Source organism: Neovison vison, chromosome 1 (assembly GCF_020171115.1).
Source record: "Neovison vison isolate M4711 chromosome 1, ASM_NN_V1, whole genome shotgun sequence".
NCBI lineage: Eukaryota > Metazoa > Chordata > Mammalia > Carnivora > Mustelidae > Neogale > Neogale vison.
In genome coordinates, this window is record NC_058091.1 from 41,105,910 (window position 1) to 41,132,572 (window position 26,663).

At 41.1% G+C, this 26,663-nt stretch overlaps 1 protein-coding gene across 1 annotated transcript in view; it reads left to right on the top strand.

Annotated features, from left to right (window-relative positions):
- The window catches only part of RRAGD (Ras related GTP binding D), a 41,932-nt gene extending 15,549 nt beyond the window's left edge, over nucleotides 1-26,383 (top strand). The window contains exons 2-7 of the mRNA XM_044245760.1: nucleotides 4,205-4,500; nucleotides 9,962-10,161; nucleotides 11,262-11,376; nucleotides 12,169-12,311; nucleotides 17,003-17,151; nucleotides 23,491-26,383. Of these exons, the coding sequence (XP_044101695.1) occupies nucleotides 4,205-4,500; nucleotides 9,962-10,161; nucleotides 11,262-11,376; nucleotides 12,169-12,311; nucleotides 17,003-17,151; nucleotides 23,491-23,642 (1,055 nt within the window). The 3' untranslated portion in view covers nucleotides 23,643-26,383. The remainder of the gene's footprint in view (nucleotides 1-4,204; nucleotides 4,501-9,961; nucleotides 10,162-11,261; nucleotides 11,377-12,168; nucleotides 12,312-17,002; nucleotides 17,152-23,490) is intronic.
- Nucleotides 26,384-26,663: the final 280 nt, after the last annotated feature.

Sequence of the window (26,663 nt, forward strand, 5' to 3'; positions counted from 1 at the left end):
GAAGCTGTTTCCTAAAATGGCTATACCATTCTACTTTTCCACAGCAGTATGAGAATTCTAGTAACTCCACATCCTCATCAACACTTGTTACTGTGTTCTTAATTTTAGCCATCTTAACTGTGTACGCAATAATACCTCATTGTGGTTTTGATTTACATTTCCTTGATGACTGGTGATGGGCTGAGCATCTTTTCATGTGTGAATTTACCTTTCATAAGTCTTCTTGGTGAATTGTCTGTTCAAATCTTTTCTCTCCCACTTTTCCAAAAATTGAATTTTGTTTTCTAATTAATGGGTTTTTAGAGTTCCTTACATATTCCACAAATCCTTTATCAGATCTTTGATTTACAAATATTTTCTTTTGACCTATGGCTTGCCCTTTTTATTTAATGGTGTCATTTGAAGAGCAGAAGTTTTTATTTTAATAAAGTCCAATTTGTCAAATTGGGGGGAGGGTGTTATAGTTAAGAGATCTTTGCCTAACCCAAGGTCATAAATATTTTCGCCTAGAAATTGCATAGTTTTAGGCCTTAAATTAGATCTATGATCTATTTTTGAGTTAATTTTTGTATTTGGTATGAGATGTGGTTTGAATTTCTTTTTTTTTTTTTTTTGCATATGGATATCCACTTGTTTTAGCACCAGTTGGTAAAAATGACTATCCTTTCTCTGTTGAGTTGGCTTTTCATCTTTGTCAAATCTCAGTTGTCCTTGTATATGTGACTTCTTACTCTGTTCGCAGGATCTATTTGTCTATCTTTGTGCCCATACCACATTATCTGGACTGGATTTTAAGTTTCTCCAAGATGGGAACCATGTTTTGCATATCTTCTTGTCCGACCAACCTTACCAATTGGCTACTTTGAGTATAGTAATCAATATAATTATTGTATTGAAAAAACAGAAACCTTGCAACAACCACTTAACAAGCAAATGTGGAGTTGAAATCAATTTAAAGAGTATTTAGTGTTTTGAAATATTTCTGTATTTGCTTTGACTCCCTATACATTAAACATTTTTTCAAAACTAATTTTAAATGTGTGTGTGTGTGTGTGTATATATATGTTTTCTTTTTTAAAATTAAAGCCACGGGTGTCCCTGGCTGGCTCAGTCAAAGCAGTATGTGTCTCTGATCTGAGAGTTATGAGTTTGAGCCCCACGTTGGGTATAAAAATTACTAAAAAAAAAAAAACCTTAAAAAAAATTAAAGCCAGTATCTCTTTGGTGATTCCCCCAAATCTTTCCCTTATGTATTGTTTGTTTGTTGTGCACCCTTCTGGACCCTTTTCTAATGTACTTTCACAAGTATTTGCATTTTCTACTGGTTTGAGATAGTTATTCCTGATGTCACTTTAACATTTATCTCATACTTTCCAGCAGTGTATCCCTTTGGATTACATTCTGAGAGGGTTTGATGTTCTGGTTCACTGTTGCCTCCTTTATCTGTCTTTATTCTGTTTTTAAATCCATGTATCTAACCCACACACACACAATTATATTTTTATTTCTAAGATCTCTAAGGCCATTTTTTCATGGTTGCTCTTATTCTGAAACTTGTCTGTTCTTGTTTTATGGTTATCACATTTTCTCTGAATATTTTATGTTATTTTATTTTAAAGGTTTATTTATTTATTTGACAGAGCAAAACAGTGAGAGAGGGAACACAAGCAGAGATAGTGGGGGAGGAAGAAGCAGCTTCCTTGCAGAGCGGGGAGCCTGATGGGGGGCGTGATCCCAGGACCCTGGGATTGTGACCTGAGCCAAAGGCAGACGCTTAATAACTGAGCTACCCAGGTTCCCCCCTGTGAATATTTTAATTATACTTAACTTGGAAGTTTACTCTGACTCCTTATGAACTCCGCTTCTTCAGATGTATGTTCGGGTACATGGATATTAGACTTTGGAGGAAATGTCTGGAGGGAAGATAGTACTGCTTCCCCCTGTGGAACTCCACGAACTGTAGTGAGAGTTAAGGAAGGGCAGCACACTTGGAGCAGGGTAGTGAGGGTGCTCCCTGTTCCTGCTGGGCATTCTGAGCCCCTGGAGCACTGCCTTGCCCCTCAGACCCAAACTCCTGTAGTCACTGCTCTTACCTGAAATATGTACTGGGTGGGTGGCAGTGGTGCACAGAGTTTATCTGTTGGCTTTTCTCATTACGATTCTCCAAATAACAACCCTGTTCGTTGTCTTCATGTCCCTCCCTGTTTGGGCTTCTACGAGTTCTACCTTCTGTAGCAGAACCCTACCATTCCTAGTCATGGGCTGCAGGTTCCCTTTTAATCTTGGGGTTTTCTCTGTGATCTGGCAGCTTTGAGAGGTGGTGGTGGTGGTTTTGTTTTGTTTAAGCTCAGATATTTATGTTTATTTGTTCGTCTATGTATTTACAGTTTATACCTTTTCTGTAACTTTTAGGGATTTGCTGTGGGAGGGAAGGTTGTGACATGTTACCAGTCAAAAAATTTTTAAACTGGAAGCCCTGTTTTCTTTTTTTAATTTATGTTCTGCTTTTGCTAAGATTGACTTGTAATGACAATACTGTGAGTGAGTAGCACATAATGACTGATGGAGAAGCAGCAGCTGGTGACTTGTTTGGGTGTGTTTTTTCTAAAGAAGCATTATTGCTTCTATAGTATATCATCAGTAGATTGTTGAATTGGGTTAAGTTGAACTGGAAAGGAGTGCGTGGGTAGGGCGGGAATAAAATGTTGCTTATAGTAGAAGAGCAACAGTGCGCATCTGAACCTGCTTACTTTTTCTTTTTTTTTTTTTTTCTGTCTCTTTTTTTTTTAAGTTTTATTTATGTATTTATTTGACAGGGATCACAAGTAGGCAGAGAGGCAGGCAGAGAGCGAGGAGAAGCAGGCTCCCCACTAAGCAGAGAGCCCGATGCGGGGCTCAATCCCAGGACCCTGGGATCATGACCTGGAGCTGCAAGCAGAGGCTTTAACCCACTGAGCCACCCAGGCGCCCCAAACCTGCTTACTTTTTCTTTATTCAGTTATTGTTTTACCTGAAATTTGTGTGTTTACCAAAACCTATTGTAATTTTCAAACATCAAACATCAAAATATTATATATAGGAATGAAATTCACTAGGATATTATCAGGTACTAATATGTGTTTAAGACAGTTGTAGAGACTTGGAAAAATTTATTAGTTGCAATAAGGGAAAAAAGAATTACTTTCCAGTCACCATTGAATTAGATTGGGTCCAGGGCCTGAGAAGAATGTAAGAGGGTATGTCAGAAGGAAACTAAAAAGAAATTCATGTGCATTGGACATGTATTTTCATTTCTTTGAATATATTCCTAGCAGTGGAATTGCTGGGCTGTGTGGTGACTCAGTGTTTAACCTTTGAGAAACTGCCAGACTGTTGAAAGCACATCATTTTACATTCTCACCAGTAGTGGATGCAGGTTCTAATTATTCCATAGCCTCACCAACACTTGTTATTTGTCTTTTTTATTATAACCATCCCAGTGTGTGTGAAGTGGCATCCTGTTGTGATTTTTGACTAGTATTTTTTGGAGGGCTAATGATGCAGAGCATTGTTTCATGTGCTTATTGGCCATTTTTGTATCTTGGGAGAAATGTCTCAGATTTTTTGCCAGTTTTTTTTGGTTAGGTTGTTTTCATTATTGAATTGTAAGAGTTCTTTATATATTCTGGATATTAGTCCTTTTTCATATATGTGATTTGCATAAGTTTTCTCCCATTCTGTGGCTTGTCATCACTTTCCTTATAGTGTCCTTTGAAGCGCCAATGTTTTAAATTTTGATGAAATCCAAAATTGTTCGTTTGAGGCATAACTCAAATGAAGAAGCATCTCTTTAGGGCATAGAGAATCTGATGATCTAGACAAAGACAACATTGCTTTGGAATGCTAAGACTGGATTTCTTCCCCTCACACTCTGCTCCAGGAAAGCTCTACTTGTCACACACCAGATGTGCTTCTTGTGATACGGAGTTGGACAGGTTTTTCTGCCCTCTGGAATGGTGTGACAGGTAGCGAGACAGCATTTTTCAGTGTTCTGCACTTACCAAAGGCCCCCTGAATGAGTGGCGTGAGGTCATTAGCAGTCTCTGTATCTGGAGGAGTGGCAGTGTCTGTGAATCATAAATCACATCTGAGGTGGAAGTGAAACTCCTCTAATTAACCACTGTGAAAGCAACTCACCCTCATTCTCGTTTTGTGGTTTCTCTAGTTCTGGACTTCAGCGATCCCTTCAGCACTGAGGTGAAGCCCAGAATCCTGCTCATGGGCCTGAGGAGAAGTGGCAAGTCATCTATTCAGAAAGTTGTTTTTCACAAAATGTCTCCCAACGAAACACTGTTCTTGGAGAGCACAAACAAGATCTGCCGGGAAGACGTTTCCAATAGCTCCTTTGTTAATTTTCAGATTTGGGACTTCCCAGGACAGATTGACTTTTTTGACCCTACCTTTGACTATGAGATGATCTTCCGGGGAACAGGAGCGCTGATATTTGTCATCGATTCCCAGGTAAAGTTCAGTCTCGGGGTACATGGGACTGCAGGCCCCTTCTCCCCCCGACACAGTCCCTCCCATGTCCATACCAGTTCTTTGTAATGTTTTGTTTGTTTGTTTGTTTGTTTGTTTGTTTTTCAAGAATCAGGAATAGCCCTTTATACCCAACACGGTCTCTCAGTGGGGGCTGTCAGGGTTGCAAAGGGTTAAAGTCTCCCTCTGTGGAACCCTAATCAATGAGCAGTGAGCACTGTCAGGGCATTGTGTATGCCTCAGCAAATCACAGAAACCTCAGAGATGGAGGGGGCCACCAAGGACAGCAACTACGTGTCCCCTGCCTGACCCCCTACTCTGGACAGACATCTGTAAAACAGCACAGGTTTTCTGTAACAAAAATATGCATATAAATCTGCATTTTAAAATGGTTACTCTTTCCTAGGAAGATAAAGTTCTAACTGTGAAGGTTTTCTTTTGAATTAAATTATTGTAATGATTGGGGCGCCTGGGTGGCTCAGTGGGTTAAAGCCTCTGTCTTTGGCTCGGGTCATGATCCCGGAGTCCTGGGATGGAGCCCGGCGTCGGACTCTCTGCTCAGGAGGGAGCCTGCTTCCCTACCTCTCTCTCTGCCTGCCTCTGCCTACTTGTGATCTCTGTCAAGTAAATAAATAAAATCTTAAAAAAAAATTATTGTAATTATTAATAGTACACAATTGATTGACAGCATAACTGTTATGTGTTTTATAGGTAACTGTTAAGAATAAAAAGTAAAAATTTGATTGATAAGTATACCTCTTAAGACCGTGGATCTTTTCCCACTTAATTCACCTATGCATGCTTGAATAAGACAGAATTTGGCATAAGTTCTATTTTGATTGTGTTGATGTGAACGCTGAGAAACCTTGTTTGCATAAATAAGTAGATGGATATGGGGTGAGTTTTGTTATAGCATTCACTCAATTATTTAGTTACATCCTGTAAATTGCCCAGTTTTCTATCACCAAGGCTTGTTTTTAGTAGTTTATCAGTAGACATCCTGATTGGGCTTTCGTTTACCTTTGCTGAAAGCAAAGACATGGGGACCCCCTGACTGGTGAAGGGCATTTGTACTCAGAAATCAGTTACTCACTTTTTTAGGATACCGACTAGTCTTGTGAATTGTCTCTTTGGTCCTCTGGGCCTTTCCCCTGTGAAGTGGGAGCCAGCAGTTGAAGGGGAGGAGGGGAGAGGGAAGCAGCAGACTACAGGTGCATCTCAGGCATGGCCACCTTAGGAAAGAGTACAGGGAACAGAACTGGGACAATGACAGTCTTCAAACTCTCTGTGTCCAGGCCCTCTTAGAAAGTGTCCTGGAAGCACAGCTGAGCCGGAAGGCTCTCCCAAGGGCTCTCTTTTACAGCTGTGGGGGATAAATGGCAGTGAGTCCTTCCAGGAATGCACTAAACCAGCTCTAAGTTCAGGGCATGCTGTTTTCCTGCAACTGGGTCTTCAGTCAGAAGGGCCGAGCGCACCTGGCTCTTCCAGGAGTGCCGATGGAGTTAGGGAGGCAGGGATACGTAAGCTGTTAGTAATAATGGTTCTGAGCCCGTACTTGGAAACCCATTCTCTGAGAAGACTGCTCTCCTGCCTGAGCTCCTCATAAACTTGTTCGGTGAACCAGGTGCCTGTTTAATACAGTAACGAAGCCTTTTCGTTCCAAGCGATTGCACTGCATAAATACTTCCAGTGCTGCTGTGGGAGTGTGGCCGTCCGGAGGAGGGGCTTGCTCTTTCTTTTCTGGTGGTGGTGCTCAGGGAAGAGACTTAGTCCCGCACCAGATCTGTGAACAGCAGGCCTCCCCTCCCCTGGGCCCATCTGGAAAAGCACGCTTGTAGACACCTGCATCAGGTCCTGGTCCTGCCGCCAGTCGCGGCTTTCCTGGCTGTCCCGCTTGTACTGACCTGTTTTCTGGCCCATCTGTGGCCTTGGCAGTAGGCCCTGCTTTCCTGCCTAGGTTTGCCAGCACAGAGATGAGGGAGCTGGGGCGGACAGGAGGAGCCGAGCAGCTGGGTGCGGGCTGGGGCAAGCGGGTTGGGGGGGGGGTGGCTGGTGAGCCCTTGGCTACGTCACACTCACCTGTCACTTCTAAGCTCCAGTGTTTTCCCTACGTCACCCGGCTGCTGCTTCTGTAGTTGTTCAACGAGGTAGCAGCACCAGTAGGCTGACCCTCGGGGAAGGAGATTGCAGTCAGATGACTCATCTTCTCAAGACAGTGGCTTAATAAGTACTCACTTCAGTACCGTGTTGTGCTTCTATAGCAATTGGCATTTCTAGAATTCAAATGTCGAATGCAACTCTATCCTAGGTGTTTGTACTGGGGCTATACGGTGGCTAAAAAAGCTTCACTTGACTATTTTTAAGTTGCCACTGTAATTTGGTTTTAATTTTACCTGAACATGAAAAGTGGCCCTTCGGTTTGAGCTGGTAAATGTGTTTTCTTTTTTTTCTTTTTATTTATTTATTTTTTAAAGATTTTATTTATTTATTTGACAGATAGATCACAAGTAGGCAGAGAGATAGGCAGAGAGAGAGGAGGAAGCAGGCTCCCCACCTAGCATAGAGCCCGATGTGGGGCTCCATCCGAGGACCCTGGGATCATGACCTGAACTGAAGGCAGAGGCTTAACCCACTGAGCCACCCAGGCGCCCCTGTGTGTTTTCTTTTATTTTGTTTCTTGTGTTTGTTTTTCTTTCTTCTAGCTTAAGGGCAGAGAAAGATAGAAGAATGTTGGAGAAATTTGTCTTTTTAAGTCCCACTTTTTAAAAAGGGCGGAAAAACATTGTTGAGAGCTATCATTTACTAAAAAGGAATAATGAAATAAGCTATTTCAGAGTCTATGTAATACATACTTTTGCTTTGGAAGCAGACTGTAAAAAACATGTTTTCAGGGATTTTTATATGATGTAATTACAAGTACTGAAAAGAAACGTAAACTTCAGGCAGTCTTGGCAGGCACTCAAACGTCATTGCCTTTATTTCTAAAGAAGGCTCTGTTGGTCTGACGCCTCATATTTTTATTTTTTCCTTGTGAATTCCTCACAATCACAGGATTGCCAGATAAATATATCACCAAAGAGAAAATATTTCCTCACAGAATGTTGTAAAATGAAGGAGCATGAAAGCATCCAGAGTGATTTCCTGTGAGCTACCCGTATGACACCACCTGCCCCTCAGGCAGAGCCTACAACAAGTCCCACACCCCCCAGGGCCTCTTGGCCCCCTGAAGCCATGTCACATGGGCCTTGGGATCCACAATGGAGGGTCGGCTTCCTCTACATTGGTGATTGTGACCTGCCTGTAATTCCTAGATCTAATTTTGGAATAGGAACGAAGGCGATGTGTTTCTCCTGTATTTTTATTTGTTGTAGAAGATAGTAACAAACACAGTGAGACGAATCAGCCACGCCCCTTCTGTTCTAATGAAGCAAGTATTTTCTTCTTTCAGATGTTATTTTTAGTCCTGGTAGGTATGTGCCACTTCCATCACTTGGTTGGTAGTCAGATAATTTTATATGCCTGGCAGGGAAGTTACAGTAATAGCGTCTAATCTTTTGAGATGGTGATACTCCCTTGACATTGGCTGGTTTTGCTCTTAGACGTGTCCCCTTAACTCCCCTCTTCAGTTAAAGACAAACAAGGGGCGCCTGGGTGGCTCAGTGGGTTAAGCCTCTGCCTTCGGCTCAGGTCATGATCCCAAGGTCCTGGGATCCAGCCTCGCATCGGGCTCTCTGCTCAGCAGGGAGCCTGCTCCCCCCTGCCCTCCCGCTGCCTGCCTCTCTCCCTACCTGTGATCTATCTCTCTGTCAAATAAATAAAGTAAAAAATCTTAAAAAAGATATAAACAATAACAATTACATACGATAAAATGCATTCATTTTTGAGTGTACAGTTAGTTTGACAATGCATATAACTCGTAACCACTTCACAGTTAAGATGTAGAATATTTCTGCCACCCGGAAAGCTTTCTTTGTTGTCCTTTCTCAGACGGCCTCCCCCTGAATTTCAAGACATTGTAAATGAATGCTGTATGTTGTTTAGGGATACATAGGTGTGTAGTACTGGAGAAAGAGATGATTGAGAATAAACACTAAACTCAGGATAGTGGATACCTCTGGAGGGTTGGGGGTAGAGTGATGGGGTGGGCTGGGAGAATGGGGAGAGACACTCAGGGATTCAGGGTCTACTGTTTGGTTTCTTTCTTTCTTTTTTTTTTTTTTAAGTTTATGTATTTAATTAATCTCTACGCCCAATGTGGTGCTTAGACTTGAGACCTCGAAATCAAGAGTCACATGCGCAGGGAGCCTGGCTGGCTCACTTGATAGAGCATGCAACTCTCCATCTCACTGTTGTGAGTTTGAGCCTCACGCTGGGTGCACAGATTACTTAAGGAAAAAAAAAAAACAACAAAAAAGGACTTGTGTGGTCTTCCAGCTGAGACAGCCAGGCATCCCTACTGTTTGATTTCTTAAACAGGAAGATGCAAAAGCAGATGTTCATCATATTATTATAAAAGTGTCATTTATAGGGAGGAGAAAAAAATAGTATTACGTTATTTGGGTCAGTTACTCATGATCAGAGGTCAGCAAACTGCTTCTGTAGAGGGCTAGATGGTAAGTGTTTCAGGCTTTGCGGGCTATCTATACTATCTCCAAGGGGTTTCCTCAGAGGAAGACCCCTCAACTCTGCCACTGTACCACAGAAGCAGCCATAGACGGTATGTAAATGTTCCAGTGAAATTGGAACATCCAATCAAAGATGAGTGTTCCAATAAAACTTTACTTATAAACAACACACAGTGGGTCCATTTTGGCCCTTGGGCCGTGGTTCGCTGACCTCTGCTCTAGACCAGTGCTCTTATCTTTCCTCCTGGCTCCTTCCCCATCCTCCCAGTGACCCCCTGTCACGTTTCCATCTCTTAACTGTTCGTCACAGTTCACCCAGGGACTCAAAAATCTGGGAAGAATAGTATCCCAGGGAAGGTCCTAGGTGGTATGGGGCCATTTTGAATTCAGAAAACTGTAACGCTGGTCTTAATGACTATCATCAAGCTACTACGTAACTGCCTACAGCTGTGTTTTTCCAGCCCTTTTCATCTCTTTGTTCATGAAACTTCAGTTTTAAACTTGAATTCCATGAAACCAGCTCTTATTTGGGCTTTTGCAAACTGTTTTGGAGGATTGTACCCACATGGTTTCCAGATTAGGGGTGAGTATGAAAGGGAAAAAAAGGTAACTGTGAAGTAAGGTGGTGGATAGATTAATTAACTTGGTGGGGGGGATCATTTCATGATGTATACGTATATCAAAACATCATATTGTACACCTCAAATATACACCGTGCTTGTCAGTCATACTTCAGTAAAACAGGAAAAACGAGTGTCTGCAGATGGTAGCATAGCAGTCTTTGGCCTCCCCTGACAGGAGTGTGCCTTTGTTCCCAGGACGATTACATGGAGGCTTTGGCCAGGCTCCACCTCACCGTGACCAGGGCCTACAAAGTGAACACTGACATCAACTTCGAGGTGTTTATTCATAAAGTCGATGGTCTGTCAGATGACCACAAGATTGAGACCCAAAGAGATATTCATCAGAGGGCAAACGATGACCTTGCTGATGCTGGATTAGAAAAAATTCACCTCAGGTGAGAACAGAAACCCTTCTGGGATCACAGTTCATCAACGGAAAGAAGCAGGTGTGGAGTCCAAAGTCAGCACAAGCGGTGTGGTATTCACCTGTTTACCTTATTTGTGCTGTACACATTGGGACAGTATTTGGGAAAAGCAAGCTTTGCATGTACTAATTCTAATTTTCGTTTTTGTTTTTTACCTACAAAAACCGTAAAACTCAAGAACATAATCAAGGAATTTAATCAAGGCTGAAGTTTACAATTCTTAATAAATATGATAGTATTTATAGCCACAAGTAAAAGATAAATCTGAAGATAATTCAAATAGAAATACAGAGGAAAGCCACTTGTCTGTTAAGTTTTTTTTTTTTTGAGATTTTATTTTTAAGTAACCTCTGCACCCAACGTGAGGCTCGAACTTAACCCCAAGATCAAGAGTCGCATGGTCTACCGACTAAGACCGCCGGGCACACCTCTATCAGTTTTTTTTTTTTTAAGATTTTATTTATTTATTTGACAGATAGAGATCACAAGTAGGCAGAGAGGCAGGCAGAGAGAGAGGGGAGGAAGCAGGCTCCCTGCAGAGCAGAGAGCCAGATATGGGGCTCGATCCCAGGACCCTGAGATCATGGCCTGAGCCGAAGGCAGAGGCTTTAACCCACTGAGCCACCCAGGCGCCCCGCTCTATCAGTTTTTTATGGGGAAGTGTATGCACCATTCAGTTTGCAAATTGGAAAGTGAAAATATTAGATACCTCAGTACCAGTAACATAGGCATTACTAACCTAACAGGAACGTGTAGAGATGACCTGGTGTGGATTCTTTTGCAGAATGTAAGAAAGCTCGTATGGGCACATACCATTGCATTTTTAGGCTTTCCAGGCCAGCCAGTCAGCAGATGAGAATGGGCACAATTCTTGCTTTTTGGGAGCTGGGGAGGAATGGCCTGTTAACACATGTTCATTTTTCGCCAGGGTCATTTTGAATTCTGAAGGGGGCTAGAATGCATGTGTAGGGACAGTAGGTATAGACCGCTGGCACTGGTGTTGTGACAGCCTAAGCAGTCTGTCCCCCAGTCAGAAGGAAAGTGTGATGAAATACTGTTTTCTCTTTCAGCTTCTATTTGACGAGCATATATGATCATTCAATATTTGAAGCTTTTAGCAAAGTGGTTCAGAAACTGATTCCACAACTCCCCACCCTGGAGAATTTGCTAAACATCTTTATCTCGGTAAGTAAATAACATCCTCCTGGTAGAATCATTGGCGGAATTTTAGAATAATATTGCGAGCATGAAAAGAGTCTTATTTCTGCTTGCTCTTACGGCATTGCAGGGTCACTGAAGGATTACTCTGGAAGATTGCTCCAACACAAAACATACTGTTTTATGTTCTTTAAACTTTCACTCCCCGATCGATTTCTGTTCTATAAATAGAGTGTTTGTTAAGTCATAGGCAGTCTTCAATGTGGATAGAGCCCTGTGAGATCTAGGAAGCTTTAAGGGTGGTTGTGGCGATGAGATAGAGCCTGTTGAATATTTTTTATATGTTAAACACTGTGGTTGATGCGCTGGCTGAATGAGTCCTATAGACCATCAGCTCTGGGCCAGCTCTGCTGTTGACTTGAGTCAGACTTGTTGGTTGCAGTCATATTTACTCTGTCACTCCACAGTTCGGGGTTTGTTTAGATTTTTAAAATATATTTCATTTTAAAATTTATAGTCAGTAAAATTAGTGTTTTTCCTTGCTTTTTCCTAACTGCCGGCACATCTCTTAAGAGCCAAGAAACACGCCCAATTTGTTTACCTACAATAAATAATGAAAAATAAGAATTTTCCATTTCTTATGCATATCCATTATAAAAGTTTACATGAAATTGAAATTGTAATAGAACAAAATCTTTAGTAAATTAATTTTTACTCCTTCATATTTTACACTGAGGATGGCATGTAATTTTTTTATATAGTGATGACATGTTCTAAAATCATCTGTCCCTTTAAGATAGCATTGTCTTTTTGTTTCAGAATTCTGGAATTGAAAAGGCATTTCTCTTTGACGTGGTCAGTAAAATTTATATTGCAACTGATAGTACCCCAGTGGATATGCAAACCTATGAGCTCTGCTGTGATATGATCGATGTCGTTATCGACATCTCTTGTATTTATGGGTAAGTAAAATACTCCTACAGGGTACGAACAGCCATACTTCCGATTAGGAAATGAAACTGTGCATAATCTTTGTAACATTTGCATTTACTTACTTGATTTTAATACTTTTTTTTAAGTATATTGAAGATAAGAAATGCTACTTTTTAAAAAAGATTTTATTTATTTGATAGACAGAGTGAGAATACAAGGAGGGGGAGCAGGAGAGGGAGAAGCAGACTCCCCGCTGAGCACAGAGCCCTCAGTGGGACTCAATCCCAGGACCCTGGGATCATGACCTGAGCTGAAAGCAGATGCTTAACCATCTGAACCACCCAGATATCCCAGTATTTTTGTTTTAAATGACTGAGATCTGTAAACAAACAGCATGCCATAACAATAAAAATTATTGAGTCAATGCCTGACATTCTGCTAATAAGCATATTGCATACATTATATCATTTAATTTCCCGCTATTCCAGGAGATGGGAATTACTATCCCCATGTCACAGATGGGAAAACTGAGGTTCAGAGTGGTTGTTTCTAACCCCTGCTCACACTGTCAATAAAGGGCAGAATTAGAACTTGAACCAAAAGTCTGACTGTTTCTGCGTTCTTCTCCTGAAAAGTCTGTCATCATATCATAATGTCATACACACTTGGGAGAGACTAATAGGATCCTCAGACTTTGAATACATATCTCATATTAACAACAGTTGTTACATTCTTCACTGTAAGAAATAACGACTGGATTTTCTTTAACATACTTTGTCTTCCTTTATGAGCAGCAGGGAATTACAAAATGAAGCAAACAACATTACCTGCTTATTATCATGGTCTTAGAGTCTTAGAAAACAGAACTTCCTGTACAGTTACAGTATTATAAAATAAACAAGGGGTGGAGAAAATTGGTTCTGGTACCAGACATAGAAACATTTCCACATAATTTTTAATTTCCTGAATGGGTGTTGTATAGAGTGAACTAGTTTGAAGTTTGAACTCGTTTATCGTATTAAGATCACACTGTTGGCTGTTGATTTATATGGGCTCCTACACGCTTATCCAGTCATTGATGGGTAAGGCTCTTGTTTGTCTTCCTCTTTACGCACCAACTGTGACGTGCCTCACACAGCCTCCTCTGTCAGCTTCGGAAAGGGTCCTGGTCTCCCCATTTCTCTCTCCTTCTGTCTGAAGAGCCTTTGACCCCTCAGCTCAGATTCTTCTGCTGTACACACGTGCACGCCGGGTCCTTTCTATACTGAGATAGGGAAAGTGGTACTGTGAGACCGTAGTGAGGGTGACATGTCACTGGGCTTCACCTGGTAGGCCCTGGATAAATGTAGATGCCACTATTATTATTATTATTATGTTATCATGATTAAACATTGCCATCTGACTTTAGGAGCAGACCTCACTCCCAAGATTACTGTCTTCTTAGTATTATTATTAAACACTGCCATCTGGCTTCCGAAACAGACCTTGTTTTCTAAGACGACAGCTCTATAGCATTCTATTGTTTTTAAACTCAAGTGGATTGACCTTGAAATAGTCAGGGAAACTGAACGTATCCTGATTACAGTGTAGATTGCTGTGGTAATCAAATACAATAAACACAATTAATCTGGCACCTCTTTAATGATATGCGTAATCCTTATTGTGCCATATGGTAATTAGATGTAAGTGGTAAGCTGTTCATGTAATGATGCTAATCAGAGTTCCTCTAACCCAGCTAAAACAAACAGGAGGAGGGCAGCAGGCAGTGGGAGGAGTCAGATTGCATTTCCTGAGAACCCATCAGGTGCCTTAAGAACCAGTGTGGGTCACCAACTGGGCGTGGGCCCTGGAGTTTCCCCACCCTTCGCTGGAGCCGTGAGCAGCCAGCCCAGCTAACTGGCAGCGGCTGAGGAAACAGGCTCGCTGCCAGTTCCCAGCTGCTCCGTGGAGACCAGCAGGGCCCGAGGCAGGTGTGCCTTGGTCAGTCTGCTCAGTCATCTGGGGAGTTTCTGGCTCTCCAGGCGCGCACACGCAAGCTTTAAAATACTTTGTGGCTGCCTGGGTTTTCACGCCTTTGTGAACACAGACCTGAGTAGTAGTAGCACAGAGTTGCAGCTGTAATCCATCACCGGTGTTTACTTGTAGTTTTTTGGGTCTTTCTGGTTTCTCCAATTTGTTTAATGTTTCATTTTTTCTGAGTATGAATGCAGTCCGTGCTCATCGCAGAAAATATGTAAAAGCATAAAGAATAAAATTAACCCATGGGCGCCTGGGTGGCTCAGTGGGTTAAGCCGCTGCCTTTGGCTCAGGTCATGATCTCAGGGTCCTGGGATCGAGTCCCGCATCGGGCTCTCTGCTCAGCAGAGAGCCTGCTTTCCTCTCTCTCTCTCTCTCTCTCTCTGCCTGCTTCTCTGCCTACTTGTGATCTCTCTCTGTCAAATAAATAAATAAAATCTTTAAAAAAAAATTAACCCATACTTTCATCACCTAGAGACAGTCAGTATATATATTTTATTGTGTTTTTTACTTTTATTTTTTGGAGAATTCATGTATTTATGTGAGGGAGAGCGTGAGTGGAGGAGAGGTGCGGCGGGAGAAGCACGCTCCACCCTGAGCAGGGAGCCTGACCCGGGGCTTGATCCCAGGACCCTGGAATCATGACCTGAGCTGAAGGCAGATGCTTCACTCATTGAGCCACCCAGGTGCCCCTAATGTGTTTTATTCTTAATTTCTCTGTGTAATTTTTAGGATAATGTGATCTTTGTATATATAAATTTTATATGTATCCTGCTTTATGCATTTAACATTATCACCTAAGACTTTTCTCGTTATTAATTGCCATTAGTAAATTTTCTTCATTAGGTAAAAAAATTCAAAAGTTTCAGTTTATTTTTCTCACAACATCGCTTATTAGCAAGAGAAATTCAGCCTAGAAAAACAGCAGCTAAAAATAGTACAAAGGACATTAAGAATTCTGATAAAGCATCTTTAACATCTGGGATCCAATCTCTTACAGGTTTTTCTTTAACGTTTTTGGTAGGTCACAGTGAGTTGAATCCTTTTTTAAAAAACTTTCTTCCCCACTTTACTTGTAAGTAGCCATGTATGTGCTGGTTTAAAATATTCTCAAAACTAATAACTTACATTTCCTTTGAAATACTCTACAATTCGGACTTTTCATTTAATCTGGTTTGTCACCCTGCCTTCTTACGATATTTATGAGACTAAAAACATTAACTCGGTATTAGATTAGTTTGAGATCCTGGCTCTACCCCCATCATCAGTTTTGACCAGATTAGTTCCCCTAGCCTCGGTTCCTTGATACCCCGCTTAGAGGAGTCTATGGCGCGACGATAGAGAAGTCATGATAAAAGCTAAGAACGGTGCCTGTCACATTGTAAATGTTGACTCTTATTCTGCAAAGGGATCAGGTTTAGCACCACCTGTGTTACCCTGTTGTATTAGTGAGATCTGGCATAGTTCCAATTAAGTCAAATTTCTGGTCAATTACTCATTAATTTGGGAAGTAAAAATAAATACACACACACACACACACAGTTTCAGATAAGGGGAACAGGTGCAGGGAAGTGCTCCTTTGCCTACCAGAAGAGGACTCATATGTCTGATTACATCAATGTCTTGGGAGGGTCCAGTTTTGATCATTAAAAGGCATCGTCGTCCTCGTCTTACATTCATTGTGCCTTTTACAGGGTCTCAGCACTGTGCTCAATGCTACATATTTATTATTTAATTGTACTGAGAGACTTTGAGGTAATTGCTCTTAGTATACAGGTAAGGGAATTGAGGCTCCAACATGGTACCTTGCTCTCCAGTTCACATAATAAGTGAGCTGGGGTTCAAACCCAAGTCACCTGTGTCTGCAGGCCACACCTTTTCTTAAAGAGACCAGTATATTTATTTACTGTTTTATTTTGAAAAAATTTCAAACCTGCAGAAAATGTGCAGGGATAGTCCACTGAGCTCCTGTATGATACCCCTCATTTGCATCCACCCATTTTTACCAATTTGCCATATTTACTGTCTCTTTTTCTGATACATTTTGCGGTTTGTTTTTGCGGAACCATTTGAGAGTGAATCTGCAGACATCATGATTCTTTGATCCTTGCTGCTTGGGTGTCCCTCTCTTTTAAAAAAAAAAAAAAGTCCTCTTATAAGCCCACTGTTTACCAAATTAAGCATATTTAGCACAACTACAATATTGCACTAATATATTGTCTGTATCCAAATCTTACCGGTGGTCCCAATTCTGTCTTTGATCCCTGATCAGGATCTAGGCCCGTGTTTTGCTGTCATGTCTCCTTAGGCTTCTGTAGTTGGGAAGCGTCATTCAGCTTCCTCTGTCTTGTCAGACCATGCTTTTGACAGCCCGGTTATTCTGTCAGGAAAACTCAAGAAGCCCTTATGGGCTATGGAGGGGAGAAGATCTAACCTCCTCCCCTCACCGGTGTTGCGAAGGTCCCTGGGGAGATGCCTCCCTGCCCAGCAGCCATTCTTTGTGTCCCTAAGAAGGGACTGTCCTACACCATACACGTTCTTGTGATTGTGTGTTTCAAAGACTTCTGCCGAACGGCCCTGTAATTGCAAATGACTTCTCGTTACGATTATTGTTCTGTGTAGTGAAGCTGGTCTCCGTCGCCGGGTTTCATTTTGTAGTTTCTTCCCAGTGGTCACATATGTTCTGGCTTCTGTCCCCATTTAGTCTCAAAGAAGATGGAGCAGGAACCCCCTATGACAAAGAATCAACGGCCATCATAAAGCTGAACAATACAACAGTTCTTTATTTAAAAGAGGTGACAAAGTTCCTGGCTCTTGTCTGCTTTGTCAGAGAGGAAAGCTTTGAAAGAAAAGGTAATTGTGTGTGTGTGTGTTTGTGTGGGTGTGGGGGGTGCTTTAAATGAAACCATTTCACTTCAGACTGATAACTGCTTCTACTGCTTGTGGATGGTGGGTGGTCGGCCGCATGTTTCCTGAAGCTTCCAGACTTGTGTCACAAGTCCCCTTGGTGTCCTGCCCCGCCCACCTCCCACCCCACCACCCCGGGCTATCAGACTTTTGGGATCCAGGAACCAGTCTGCCCTCTAGTGCTGCAGCTGCCATGAGGTAGAAGGGGCCCCAGGGACTCTGGCTATCCCTGGAGTGAAGCTGGTTGAAGTCTTGTTGACAGACTGTAATGTCTCTTGCTACAGGGGCCCAGCAGCCTATGGTGAGGGCCGCGGCCTCCCTCCTGGTCCACTCCTCTAGAAGGTCCTAGGGACGGTGGGACCGCTTGAGATCCCTGTGGAAAGGAGAGGGGACTTGTACAGCATTAAAGTGAGACCTATTCCATTTCTGTTCAGCCTTTATACATTTTTTAGTCCTCAAAGCACAGGGCTGACATCATAATTCTGAAAAGGGAAGATGTGAATATACTTAAGAAGGTCACCAATCAGTGAAACAAAAACAAAAGATATATAAATAAATGATAAATGTGACATAATACCATATAAATGTGTAATATATAAATATATATTATATATAAATATAAAACAGTTAAGTAAATAAATACAAAGAAAGGAAAACTAAAGCAACTGACCTCATAGAGATACTCATTTTCCCCCTACTGTTTAAACTGGGAATTTAAACTACTACTTAATTTTTTTTTTTTTTTTAAGATTTTATTTATTTATTTGATAGACAGAGCTTACTACTAGGCACTGAAGCCGAGAGGCAGGAGCGGGGGGGAAGCAGGCTCCCCGGCAAGCAGAGAACCCGATGTGGGGCTTGATCCCTGGACCCCGAGATCATGACCTGAGCCTAAGGCAGAGGCTTAACCCATTGAGCCACCCAGGCACCCCTACTTTTTTTTTTTAAGTACTATTTAAATTTAAATTACTATTTAAAACAGCTTACTGACATGCTAGGGATTTTTGCTAGCAACTAGGGCATGATTTACCAGTTTGGGGGGTAGAAAAATTCCCAAAAGAATGCCAACAGTAACATTTACTAAAATAGCTTTTCCCCCCTTTATAAGCATGCATGTTCTTTATAGAAATACTTTGAAAATTTGGGGAAGTACAAAACAAAATAAAACCACTCAATTTTGCCGTCTAGAGCTAAATTCTGTTACATTTTTGAGATTTTTTTTCTCCTTTCCTCCCTCCCATCTTGCCGCCTTCTCTCATCCCTCCTTTCCTGCCAACAAAAGGGGGCCAAATTGTCTATTTTGTTTTTGTCAGATGTTTTACATCTGTTGTTTTCACTCATTTATATCTTGGAAATTTTTCCAAGTCATTGAGCATGAAAACATAATTTAGATTTTTATTGTTTCTTTCTTATTACAAAAGCAGTAGATTCACTTAAAAAGTAGAAGTAACAGATAAGCAAAAAAGAAATACCTAAGTTCTCACTCGGAAATCACTCTCAACATTTTCTTTACAACTTTTTGGACTTTTTTGTCTGTGGCTATATCTCTATCCATATGTGATGATAAGATAAATACTACTTTGTAACCATTACTGAATTACAGTGAGGTAATTACAGACATCCTTCTAATTCACTAAGCCTTTTTTAACAGTATCATTTTAGTTTCTTTTATTGTTAAGAATTTATATTGTTTCTAGATTTTAATGTTGTAAATAATCTGATGACCTTCTTTGCACTGAATATTTGTGTACATTTTGGTTATTTCCTCAGGAAAAAACTTCAGCAAGTGGAATTACTCAGATCCAAGGGCAGGGTAGGCATGTTTTGGTGGCTTCTAATACATATTATCAAAATGTCCTTCCAAAAGATGTTATGGGTTTCTGCTACTAAGAGAATATAAGTGTGTCCATTTTGCTGTATTCCTATCAATATTAGGTATTAGCACTAAAAAATTAATTATTAAAAACTAGTATCATTTGAATTTTTATTTCCTTGCTTCTTGGTGAAGTTGTATATTTTTCCTATATTTACTGACTGTTATCAACCAGTTTGCCTTTTGTGTTCTTGGTCTTCAAAATTTTTAATTAAGTGGCGCTAATCTTTTATTCCTTAGTTTCATTTTGCTGAAAGTAAGAACAGGTTAAATAGTAGGCTCATGGATTTTTGACAGGACAATACCTTGTTTCATTCTCTCAGTTATAGATGATTTTACCCAGACCCAGGAGCTGTAAGTGAGTTTTTTTTCAAGTTTCTACTACCAGTGTGTGGAAGTCAGAGCTAAGATTCCTGGGCTTGTCCTTACATAGACTTAATTGTGTGTATTGTGTTTTAACCCATTATACATATATTTCCATGATTAAAGATATTTCCAGAATTTATATTTGGTGATTAATATTTCACATTGATTTTGGAAGCTAAATAGAATACAATGCAAATAGTACAGCTAGAGCCCCAAAACTTTCATCTAGGTGAGTGGCAGGTCCTAAAATTTAGGGTATATTAGGGTTAATCTGGAGAGCTTGTTTATTTTCAGCTGATTTTAGACTGAACAGAAACATTGCAAAAATACTACATCGCTTACAGAGATTCCTCAATCCACTTTCCCCATCTTACATGCTATAGTGATGAAAAATAGGGCTCTCCATTACTATAATACTAATTAATAGTATTAATGAATTAATTAGTATTCATTAAGAAACTACAGACCTTATTCAGATTTCACCATTTTTCCAAAAATACCCTTTTTCTGTCCCAGGATCACAAATTGATTTGATCATGATTCCTCCTAGCCTTCTCCAGTCACTGACAGTTTTTTATCTTCCATGACCTTGACACTTCAGAAGAGTACTGATCAATCGTTTTGTAGAATGTCCCCCAGAAAGGGTTTGTCTGCTGTTTCCACACAGTTGGAACAAGATTATGCACTTTGACCAGAATGTGTTCTTCTCAGTGCGTCGTATCAAGTGGTTCATGATGTTGAGAAGTCTTATTACTACTGGTGGTGTTCACCTTGATTTAGTCAAGGTCATGTCTGTCAGGTTTTTCCTCTGGAAAGTTCCTGTCTTTCCCACTGTAGTTAATACATATTTTCAGGTTATGTAAATCCTCTTCTTCCTCAAACTTTTGCCCACTAATTTTAACATCCATCTATGGTTGTGGAAATAAATTTAAGCAGGAGTTTATTATGTGGATCTTTGTAAGTTAGGTGGGATCATCTCTAAGGACAGACAGATTTGGTAGAATTTATTAAACTAGCTAGAAACCTAGGTATTTTAGTATTACAACTAGGAAATGGCAGACAGATTTAACCCTATCATGTTAAACTCGTGTGCTCTTTGAAATGATTATCTCCATTTGCCTAGGATGGGAGGGGACCTTCCCCTGATAAGGGGAATGTCCCTGGCAAATGGAATGACTTGGTCACCCTGGGGATCAGGGAGTTGTCTTTAAAAAGAACTTAATGCTTATAAATGTGTAGAGTAGTTTGGTTTTGTTGCTTTACTTTTTCTTCTTTAAAGATTCTTATTTTTAAATAATCTCTGTAGCCATACTGTGGCTCAAACTTCCAACCCCAAGATAAGGGTTGTGTGGTCTACCAGCTGAGCCAGCCAGGTGGCCCTGGTTATGTGGTTTTAATCTCAAGTGTCCTCTTGGCGCCAACAACCGGCACTGGTTGGTTAGCTTTGCCTCATGCTGGGTCTCCGTCTGGGTTTTCATTAATGATCTCTGTGACTACTTTTGCAGAAAGGAGAGGATTGAAAGCAGATGTGGCATTTTCAGCCTTGGCTCCACACACACTCCACAGTCCTTGCTCCATGGGCACCTTAGGAAGGGAGGCCGTTAAAAAATACGGACCTCTGGGTACTCCTCCAAACAATTAGAATAGAATTCCTGGGAGAGGGGCCTAGGGTTTGTTAAATTTTTTAAAGTTCTCTGGATTTTTTTTTTAATATATATATTTTAAGATCTTATTTAATATTGGACAGAGAGAGACATAGTGAGAGAGGGAACACAAACGGGGAGAGGGAAGCAGGCTTCTCACAGCGGGGAGCCCGATGCGGGGCTCAATCCCAGGACCCTGGGATCATGACCTGGGCCGAAGGCAGATGCTTAACGGACTGAGTCACCCAGGGGCCCTAATACTGTTACATTTTAAAGATTTTTATTTATTTATTTGATAGACAGAGATCACAAGTAGGCAGAGAGGCAGGCAGAGAGAGAGATGGGAAGCAGGTCCCCTGGCGAGCAGAGAGCCCGATCTGGGGCTCCATCCCAGGACCCTGAGACCATGACCTGAGCCGAAGGCAGAGGCTTTAACCCACTGAGCCACCCAGACGCCCCAACATTTTAAATTGCGAAGATGAGTAAGTTAATATTTGTCAGGAATCGTCAACAGAATACTTGTGCAAGTTGAATTTTCACTGAGCCAGTTTTTCTGACTAAGCTTTCTTCCTAAGGCAGTTGGTTGCATGTAAAGGCAAAGAATCTCCTATCCCAGTTTCCACTAAATAAAATAATCTCTTTGCTTCTTGTTTATTTTCTTTTTATTACATACTTTATTTGGAAGATGGTCCCAAGAAGCAAAAATGAGGAAGTAGGAAAATGAGACAAGGTAGAAAAGCCACCCACGGTGGCGTCAATGAGCAGTTTTATGTTCACTCCCAGCACGAGAGAGCCTCTGAGAAGCTGTGTGGAACAAACTCAGTCACCCCAGTTGAGTATGGGAGACTGCAGCACGTACCCACCTTTCTCCGTGTCCCTGTTTGAGGTGCCTTCAGAACGTTCATTCCCATATCCCTCGTACCTGTCCATGTGCGGAGGAGGAAGTTCTGTGAAAGCCTCAGGCAGAAAAGAGATGCTTCTCTTTCTTTAAGATTTTATCTTTAAGTAATCTCTACATCCAGCGTGGGCCTTGAATTCACAACACTGGAGATCAAGAGTCACGTGCTTTACCGACTAAGCCGGCCAGGCGCCCCTGGGCTTACTTATTTCTTACTACTTCCCCCCTGATTCCAGTAGTGTTGTCTGAGGAGATGACTTGGAGGTTTTTATTGCACTGTGGTCAGTGTCGCTTCAGAAGCAGCAGAGGGCGCCACCGAGAGGGTTTCCTGCTTCTGGAAGCTGAGCGGTGTTCCCTCCAGTGCACTTGCCGTTGTTTGACTGCTTTGAAGAATTTCAGTCCTTGGCTGGAATCCCAGTTCTTTTTTATTTTGGTTGGGGCTTTGGAAACATTTCTTCCGTGGATGGAAGCAGTTGTTGGGCTAGTTATTTTAATAAATGTAAAAATAGTACATCGAACCAACTGCCTTATCCTAATTGGTACAAACATAATGTTGTTCTCAACACTTTTACAAATTAGTGTGCTGAAAAATGCACTCAAGACTTGGGGTTAATCTTTTATTCCATTCTTGTACCAATGATTTCAGAAAGCACAAAATGATTCTCCCCTACTTCGTCTGAATTTGAAATTTACTTAGAGTTGAGAAACTGAGAGCATTGTTGGTTGAACTTCGAGCTTGCTGTTGACCTGAGGTGACTGCCACAACTCTCAAGTCAGGGGCGGGGATCTTGCTTTCCCCAGGGCTCCTGACAGTGGCTTAAATGTAATAGGTATCAATAAATGTGGATCGATAGAATGATGGGTACTGAAGCTTTGAGATCTTGGCCACACTTCGAGTCAGGGTCTGCCTCCAGTCAGAGTCAGTTGACTAATCCCTTTTGGGGAGACATAATAAATATTTCATGGAGGATATATCTTAATTGTAAGAAACTTGAATTCTGATAGGTCAAAAAATTCACTTCAGTTATTCAATGTTGTAGGTCATAGACACCTTTGAAAATGTGGTCTGTACTCTGGAACCTTCCCTTAGGAAAACATGTACATTGACAGAATATCGCCTGCGATTCCTCAAGCAGCTGCAACTTCTAGGGAAATCTGTGGACGTTCTGTTAAGGCCGCTCTTCTGCTTCCCCTTAGTTGCTTGTCCCGGCCATGGCAGACATGACAAGAGGAGATTCTTTCTTTGTTTCTTTCCTTTTTTTTTTTTTTTAAAGATTTTGTTTATTTATTTGTCAGAGAAAAAGAGAGAGTGAGCGAGCATACACACAGGGGAAGTAGCAGGCAGAGGGAGAAGCAGGCTTCCCGTTGAGCAGGGAGCCCAATGCAGGACTCGATCCCAGGACCCCGAGATCAAGGCAGACGCTTAACCGACTGAGCCACCCAGGTGCCCCATGAGGGGGTTATTTCTGTGCGACATGTCTAAAATATTTTGTTTTTTCCCCCAGGGCTTATTGACTATAATTTTCATTGCTTCCGGAAAGCCATCCATGAGGTTTTTGAGGTGAGGATGAAAATGGTGAAATCTCGAAAGGTTCAGAATCGGCTGCAGAAGAGAAAAGGAGCCACCCCCAATGGGACCCCTAACGTGCTGCTGTAGTGAGGCTTCGGGAGTATCTCTGCGAGTCAGACCTTGCAGTGAGGCTCCTGTGCTGTGTTGCACTAAAGGAAGAGGAAAAAGGAGATTGGGACACATGACGTATTTGTTGTTTAAAAAAAAAATCCCCTCAACCCTCTTGATCTTCTCTTTTTTAAATAAAGTGAGCACTTTGAAGCCGAAACTTGTATTTTAACAATGAAGTAAAATCTACTATAATTTCATTTCACAAATGTAAACTTTTATGGTCTGTAGTCAGAAACTCCTGTGTGAGGACTGCCAGGAACTGTATATATTTTGCTCTTTTTCATGTTTTTTTTTCTTTGAACTTTGATAAAACGACTTTTCTAAGCTTTTTTCTGTACTTGGTGTCAAGGACATGCATACTGTAGTGTTGTTCAGATCTCTATGGCTTTCAGAAATCAAAAAGCAATGAACTGGCAATGGTTTTTTTTTGTTTTGTTTTGTTTTTTTATAAATTTGGGAATCTTTGCTACTAATTGTTGAGAAAAACCATTTTTCAGTGGAGCTGGAACAGATTGGGGCAGCAAGCTCCAGGAGCAATAAGAACTGTCTCCTGTTTATAACTGGTGTAAACAGGAGTTTTGTAGAATAATATTAGCACCAAACTTACCTAAAAATGTCACTAGCCGTGCCCGGACTTCCCTACTCAACAGTTTTTACAAAGCTCTTTACCTCAACACACATCTCTATAATCATTTTATACAGAGAGGTTGTTCCTTTTTGCTGCATTACTTGGGACCAGATTTCCAAAATGGTGCCAATCACTAGAGAGAAAGAGGAATGTTGCTGAATTTCAGGGTTTATGGAGGCTTTTCTGTACCTGCCACTGGGGCTGAAGTTACATCAGAGGTCACATGGTTTCCCAAATGTAGGTGATGGGTATTCAGAGATTTAAAAATGAATCTACAGTTCGTATGTTTGGCCCCCTGTGAAGTGGGCCTATTGTGCAACATTTAAAATGTTTATTGAGGATCATGACCACAGGGAATGTCTCACATCTCTACACAGAGCATAGCCCCGGTGAGCACGTTTGTCACGCATTAGTCTCCTGCTCAACCATGACCGTGTGCCTTGGGGACTCTGCCCATTCCCACCTTAGGGTTGAACTAGAACTCAGCCAGCCAGCAGCACTGCTGAAAAGCTATCCTGCAAACCTCTAATGATCAGTGGGACGAGGACAGCTGGAGGAGACATCACAGTTAGCTGTGTGTTTGTTTCTGTGAAATTCTCCCACTTACGTTTACTTCACACTTTCAGGATGTTAAGGGATTCCTAAATCTCCCTTCACCCCAAACCATTCCTAGTAGATAATTCTCTGTCCGTTAGGTAATTCTATATCCCAAGGGTCAGTGCCCTAAACCCGACTTGTGAGTATTGGAAAATAATGTTATATACTTATTTATTTTTAAGCAAAGACTCATAAGGAAGTCAAAGCTGGTCCTAGCAAAATGTACCAAGTTCCTAAAGCGACTTGCCCTTGAAACTATCCCATCTCTATTTGTGGCTTCCTTCCATCCTCCCTCCTTCCCTCCCCAAGTCCTATTCCTTTGAGGCTGCTAACTGCAATGCAAGATGGTAGCTGATGGAAGTGTAAGTTTTGAGTCCTCCCAAGGGTCTGTGCATTTTGGAAGGAAATTTTCTAAAAATCATTGAGGCGCCCAACTCCCTCATGATTCCTGCTCAGAAACCTGGATGGGTAGGAACCCAGGGTTCCAAAGGAGACTTTTCCTTAATTTCTAGACCTATATCCTGTTGGATCTTTGGATCTTTGCCAACAGGCTTGTTACATATGGGTTCTTCTTAATAAACTTAATGTTCTGATATTTTTTACACAGTGTTTCTTTTTGATTAAGGAAATAAGGAATCACTTTTCTAATGTGACTTTATCCTCAAGGTAGAGACACTTGCCTACCTGGTAAATTACACATTACTTAGGTATATATTATTGTAACCAGGAGGAGCTTCCATTTTTAAGCTGGATAGATGATGAGTTTTTGTTAAAATGTGCCTTAAAAGTCTATAACTTCAGGAGCAAATGACTCTTTGGGGGAAAAGCAAAAACAATCGTATGGCATAGGACCCAGGTTCATGGTAGTAAGTGCACTCTTTTGATTGATCACACACTAATACATAGATTACTGCCTCAAACCAGTAAGCATGGCAATGACCTCTTAGTTAAAGACAGATGTAGGAGTTATGTCTAAGTGTTCAGCTTTTTAAGTCTGTGCTATTGGAATTACAAAATCTATTCCTTCTGCGTTTTATTTTTGATATGGAACATAGCTTACTGCGATGTGTATGGCCCTGTTTAGGTCTCAGATCTAATGCTATAAATACAAAGTCCAAATACATGGCTACAGTGACTTCTCTGGAACATGTTTGCTCATTTTCAAAGGTTGAGAACTTGACCTACAGGTTTTTAGGGCAATCAGAGGTGAGAGGTGAGACTGTGAATTACCCTCTTGGGTTATTTTTAGTGATATAAATGAGTGTGTATGACCAGGGTAGAGTGTTTTTGAAGGAATATTTAAAAAAAAAACTGGTTGGCATTCATGGACAGTGTTATTTTGTGAGCATAATATATTTTGGGCCCTTAAATATAAAATGACTGGAAACAGCAATATTGTTACTATACGGGTTATATGCTAACTCTGAGACATACTCCAGAAAAATGGCTGAATTGTCTTGATTATTAAAGTATGGTATGCATTTAACTTCTATAGACTTTGTAATTTTTAATCAAGCATAGTATGCTTTACTTTAAGCAGGACATCATTCGTAATTATTGCTAAAACATTGCTTTCAAGAATGTTAACTGCCAATCATAAAAGCATGTGTCATGCTCATGATTTGGTAAGGCTCTCGTTTTATTTCAGACATATTCATAACTAAGCATTCTGGGAGCAGAATATTCTCTTTGGTAAAGTGGCCTGTCCTGTTTCTGAGATTGTTAACTGTCTATGAATATCATTGCTTCACTGGCCCTGTTGGGTCCCTTTA